The 6,504-nt window shown below is 42.4% G+C and overlaps 1 protein-coding gene across 1 annotated transcript; it reads right to left on the minus strand.

Moving 5' to 3' along the window:
* Window positions 1–4,501: 4,501 nt before the first annotated feature.
* LOC103348172 (mediator of RNA polymerase II transcription subunit 11) lies at window positions 4,502–5,483 on the minus strand. Its single transcript, XM_051844021.2, is given in 3 exon segments — window positions 4,502–4,833; window positions 5,251–5,288; window positions 5,290–5,483. Coding segments are annotated over 3 exon segments (564 nt in total).
* Window positions 5,484–6,504: the final 1,021 nt, after the last annotated feature.

The following is a 6,504-nucleotide window of genomic DNA, read 5'->3' on the forward strand; positions in this document are numbered from 1 at the left end:
AAAACTACATGAAAGATCTCTGCGAGTGAGATCCCAGTGAAAAGAACAGGTCATGAAAGAAGGAGGTACCTTTCTCTGAAGGGAGGAGAGAACCTCCACTTTGACTATGACCTTGTCTAAACAAGATAAGAGTCGGAGAACTCAAGGGGCTTCCATAGCCTTGGCGACTCATGACAAGAGCCTAGGGTGATTACTGATGCCATAAACAAGAGTGTCAATTTGTTAAGTCAACAACAGGAGTCACTGTGCACTTGTTCCTCATGTAGGATCTCTGTCCTTAATGTGCTGTACATTGTGATTTAATGCTATAACTAGTACTCAAACAGTATTTTTCACTTTGTGTTTCTATGTGAGTGCAAACTGTTGAAATCTTTACTTAATATATGCTAAACTGATCTTCTGTATATAAAGAGAAATGAAAATGAATCTTGATGTGAATGGAAGAGGGGAGGGGGAGGGAAAGGGGAGGGTTGCGGGTGGGAGGGAAGTTATGGGGGGGGGGGAGCCATTGTAATCCATAAGCTGTACTTTGAAAATTTATATTCATTAAATAAAAGTTTAAAAAAAAACGGGTAATAGAGAGTGGTATCTGCATTGATTTTTTTTTAATTTATTTATTTGAAAAGAAGAGTTACAGAGAGGCTGAGGCAAAGGCTGAGAGAGAGTTTTTCATCTAATGGTTCACTCCCCAAGTGGCCACAAGAGCCAGAGCTGCACCAACCTGAAGCCAGGAGCTTCTTCCAGGTCTCCCACATGGGTGCAGGGGCCCAAGGCCTTGGGCCATCTTCTACTGCTTTCCCAGGCCATAGCAGAGAGCTGGATCGGAAGCAGACACGAACTGGTGCCCATATGAGATGCTGGCACTGTAGGCAGTGGCTTTACCGCTATGGCACAGTGCCAGCCCCCTGAGTTGAATTTTAAAGAACAATTCCTAGCTCTGTTGTGGTATATTCAGAACAGCACTTTATCCGGAAGAAACAGAACTGGGAAAATTAAAACAAAAAGTGAAAACCATTTGTGTTCAAGGAAAATCTAGAAATTTAATGCGGCAGAAGCACAGGAAATACGGACAAGAGAAGTAGAATGGAGTATATATGTGTAAAGGTCATATATGGAATAGGTTTTAAAAGAAAGCCAGGATGGAATATGCTATTACTATTGTTTTTCATTTTGATGTAAAATGTTTAGGATGCTAGTATAACTGCTTAAACAGCATGACTTATTCTTGCCTCCAGAATAAGCCCTTCCTGTTTTATAGAACAGATAATCCATGCCCACTCTATTTCTCTACCATATTCACTGATGATTTTCTATTTCTGGCTCTCCTGTAGCGTTAACTTTTAAAACCACTTTGTAGCACATAGAAATACATATTTGGAGCTTCTCAAGAATAATTGCCAGCACTAGCAATTCTGATTGAGGTTCTTAAATGGAAGATATAGCGTGGGACTGAGGAGTAGTTTTCTTTCTGAAGGTCACATGTCCTCCAGAGACTGCATTTGGGCTGTTTTACAATATTGCTTCATGATCCCACTCCATATATTTTCTATTCTTGCTCTGTTACCATCAGAACTTCCTCTCTCTCCTATCTGTCTTACGCAGGTCATTATGTGCTAGGCCTTGTACATGCCGGGACTGAGTTTAAACGCTCAATATCAATGCTATCCACAGTTGGAGTTTGTAAGACACAGTCACATTCATGATTTCATCTGGTGCGATGAGCATACCCTTCCCTTTACGCATACATTTTAATGTATGGAAAACCAAGGCCTTATCTCAAAGCTAAGTACTAAATGCTAAAATCTAGCTGAAAATATCACATCTTCTATCACTATTTCCTGCATGTTTTCTCTAAGATACAAGGTTTCACATTTCTAGCTATTTTTATGTAACCCGCACCTTCACTAAGCATTTATTCTCAATAGTTTCTCACCTCACAACCTTTCTCCAGGTTTCCACACGCTTTCGCTTCCTTATTCAGTCTTGTTCACTAACCAGAGGTAGCCCAGAATAAAGAGAATTTAAGTTTTTCCTGGTTTAAACGCTTGCTTTTCCCTTCCCCTCAAAAATCAGCAAAAGCTGCTGAGTCTGTGAATTCAAAAGCAGAAGTTAGACCAGTAATTACAGTTATGCAGTTGAAGAATTTTCAAGGCTGTTTTTTTTTTTCTTTTCTGAGGCTTATCATCTCAGAGTTGAAATCTGAATTCTCCATCTTCCTCCAGTATTTCCATGTGACAGCTACAAATCTATTTATACAGCATGCCTAATAACCATGAGTAGGGCAAGTAAGAAATCAATTGACATATTATTTGAGTCTGTCTCAAAACATAATCATACCACACAGTACAGATTCCCAGAAGAATCCATGAATGTTGCTTTTTCAAGCAAGACAGGTTTGAACGTAATATTTTCCCCACCCAGAGGAAAATTTAAGAATTCAGAGAAGATCAACTCAAAAATGAATAATGCAAGGACTTGCCATTTGTGTGGAATAGGAATGGCTCACCTTTTAAAACATCATTATTTATGAATTTGACTTTAGCTGCTCTAAGATTAAATCTTTCTTTTTTTCTTTTTCTGGCCAAATATTTGTGACATGAAAAATGGAATGGGATTTATCACGAGTTTGATACTGCCAGAAGTATATTAAGCAGAAAGAGCTGACCTTGTGGAGTGAAGGGACACCACACTCACCGGTTCAGGGTGCAGCCTTCAGCCATTCTCTCAGCTTCCCCTACTCTCTACTCCACAGGGCGAGTTATTGTTGGGGATTACAGCACAGGACAGACTAAAATATGAATTTCTCCTTCTCTTCATCATTGAGAAAAATAAGTAGATAGAGTGGCCAAAGCAATGATTTATGTAAAATAAAATCATTCAGGGTTTTATGTTTTCAACAATCTGTAGTATTTTTGTCAAAAGATAAAGGGCTATAGGTGATTTATTCACATAGAGTGGAGTATAGATCCAGTGCAAGCCTCATTGTGAATGTGTCTGATTGCATCCAGCATCTTTTATTCTTATCACCTCATTACTTCCATGTAGTTTTCACTCTCTTACTGGCATCTCCTCTCAAGTTTTGCTAAGCTGCCAGGAAATAAGGTCAAGCTGTGATATCAGATTGAATCACTTGTATGTACTGAATGGATAAGTTATCTTAAGCAATAGTAGTAGTCCAGCCTGGGATTCAAAGAATAATCCATCAGGTATATGCTCCTTGAAGATCAATCAGGAGCTCTTGAACAGAGGGCCCTGTTCCTTGCCGGGTGTTGGCTGGAAGCTACCATCAGTTCCTTGCCATGTGGCCCTCTTCAGAGAAACAGCTTGCTTCATTAAAGCTGGCAATCTGCTAGCAAGATGGAACTAACAATCTTTGATAATCAAATTACAAAACTAACATCACTTTTCCACTTTTACTGATCAGAAGGAAGATACCAGGTTCAACCCCCAGAGTGAAGTGAAGAAAAATTACATGAACTTGTAGCAACAAGAGTTGGGCATCACCAAGGGCCACTGTAGAAATCTGCCTGTTGGGGCTGCTGCCGTGGGTAGGCAGTAAAGCCACTATCTGCTTCACTGGTATCCCATATAGACACTAATTCAAGGTCTGGCTGCTTCACTTCCAATCCAGCTCCCTGCTAATGTGCCTGGGAAAGCATCAGAATATGACCCAAGTGCTTAAGGCCCTGCACCCATGTGGGAAACCCCAAAGAAGCTCCTGGTTCCTGGCTTTGGACAGGTCCAGCTCCAGCTACTGAGGCCATCTGGGAAATGAACCAGTGGATGGAGGGTGTCTCTCTCTCTCTCTCTCTCTCTCTCTCTCTCTGTAACACTGCCTTTCAAATAAGTAAATCTTAAAAATAAGAAGTGTGCCTCTTACACAACTGAAATGCATGCTTTTAAAAATTTTTATTTATTTTCATTTTACTTGAAAGTAGAAAGACACAGAGAGACATAGAGAGAGAGAGGATATCTCTTGTATTCTCATATCCATCTACTGATTCAATCCCCAAATGCCTGTGCCAACCTGCGCTGGGCCACACCAAAGCCAGGAAGCCAGAACTCAATCCAGGTTTGTCACACAGGTGGCAGGAACCCAAGTTCATGAGCCATCATATGTACCTCCCAGCATGTATATTAGCAGGAAGCTGGAAACAAGAGGATAGCTGAGATTCAAACCAGGCAATCCAACATGGGGAGTGGGCATCCCAAGCAGTGTCTTAACTGTTGTGCCAAAATGCCTACTCCTGAAATGCATATTGAACATGAGAGAGAGAAACTGAACAAAATACTGGATCAGTAAAGCAGGCACTTGCCATAATGCCACAAAGTTTGTATTTGAGAGTCACTTTTTTTATACAAGTTATTATTGCTTTTGTTATTAACATCCTTAGTCCTCTGTCTCTGCCAATGAAGAAGAATGCATCTTCACTGATTCAGGTGTGCAGGATGCCTAGGGCTTGTATGAGGACGCAGGACGGGTATCTGAATTTTCCATCTCCTATGTGAGCTTGTCAGCACTTATGTGGAGTGCAGAACAGGAGCACCCGGCTGGAGAAAGGAGCATGTAGCTATGTGCAGGCATGGGCTTCAGATGTCCATTGCCACCTTTAGTTACTTTGTCCTTGCATACTCTGACTAGCATGGCATGCAGGTGCCAATAGTGCTTGCTCCCCATTCTGCAGGCCTCCAGGTCAAGGTGAAAGTGATGGCTTCCCTCCAAGCTCTCAACCACCATCTTGACATAGTCCTCCAGCATCTGTTCACAGGTTTGGGCCATATCACTGACCTTGAGGCCAGCATAGTCTACTCACTTCAGAGCCATCTAACAGTCTTTCTGTGGAGTTCAGTTATGAGTAATTAATCCAAACCCTAAATTAGCTTAGATTAAATACATTTGGAGGAGTGAAACTATTCCTGGAATTTAGATTCTTCCACCTTCCTGTATGACGCCTAGCCCCTAAGTTGCTCAAATGCACCAATAAAATGCATAAATTCAGGTAATTGCCATATAAGGAATAAGGAACTCACCTACGTGTGTAGTGATGTATGTACTTGTTTACTCGAGTGCGTAAAAATGCTGGGAGGGAGAGAGACGGGGCTCCTAGCACTGTGCTATGTCGTACGTGCTGGTAAGAGCCCCAGCTAGCTGGTAATAAAATCCTCTTGCTGTTGCATCCAGCCTGCCTTTTGTGATTTGTTTTTTGTTTTTTTTTTTTTTTTGGGGGGGGGGTTCCAACCGGACCCAACACTTCCTCCAAGAGTAGCTGGAGCCCTCAGGGGGAAGGGTAGCCAATCTGAGCAAACAGCTTCACCTCCACATGCTGCAATGAAGCCATCTACTTATATAGGAGACTCTTCTTGGTTTATTCCTCTGGCAGCTCCAGGGTCACATTACCTGCATGCTGAACAGTGGCACTGATTTCCCATTCTAAGTCTTCCAGGGTACATAGTCCCTCATCTGCCAGGCTATAGGTAGCCATCAACCCTCAGGGAAGCCTTTATCAGATTTTCTTCTTCTTTTTTTTTAAAGATTTATTTATTTATTTGAAAGTCAGAGTTACACAGAGAAAGGCAGAGAGAGAGAGGGAGAGAGAGAGAAAGAGAAGGAGAGAGAGAGACAGAGAGACAGAGAGGTTTCCATCCAATAGTTCACTCCCCAATTGGCTGTAATGGCAGGAACTGCGCTGATCCGAAGCCAGGAGCCAGGAGCCTCCTCCGGGTCTCCCATATGGGTGCAGGGGCCCAAGGACTTGGGCCATCATCTACTGCTGCTTTCCCAGGCCACAGAAGAGAGCTGGATCAGAAAAAGAGCAGCTGGGACTAGAAAGGGCACCCATATGGGATGCCGGCACTTCAGGCCAGGGCGTTAACCTGCTGCGCCACAGCGCTAGCCCCGAGATTTTCATCTTAAGATAAGTACAACACTTGAGCCTTGGCAAGAGTCATTTTTTAAACATTTCACTAGCTCTGTAAGTTTGAACAAATTGTCTATATCCAGCCCACTCACTCATTTGTTAAAATGGATGTTTAACATATATATGTGTGTGATATGTGTGTGTGTGTGTGTGTCTCCTCTGCAATTATTCCCTTTCCTCTAGCAACAGAACTAGATTTTCCTTTGCTCCCCCACTCTCAGGCCAACCAAATCCAAGCAGAGCTGATACAACCGTTAACTTTCACAGAGCTGGGCATAGGAAATAGGCCTCGTCATTTAAAGCTATCCTGACCGGTTTAGGGTGGGACATAAGATCCATGCTGTGTCTTCAAGAAGCAGGCCTTGGACTTTTTCTGGAAATCATGGGAAAGACACAGCCATTTATCAATGAGGGCGGAGGCCAGAATGTAAACTGACATTGTCTGTGACTGCCCGTTAATGAGTAGAAAAAGCCTGCGTGTGAATAAAATTCACACAAGAATTCAGTACTGAGAAACAGAGACAGATTCCTAAAGATGCTGAAACCTGGATTCAGCCTTGCCTGAAGCTAGACTGCTTCGATTCCT

Source organism: Oryctolagus cuniculus, chromosome 6 (genome assembly GCF_964237555.1).
Source record: "Oryctolagus cuniculus chromosome 6, mOryCun1.1, whole genome shotgun sequence".
NCBI lineage: Eukaryota > Metazoa > Chordata > Mammalia > Lagomorpha > Leporidae > Oryctolagus > Oryctolagus cuniculus.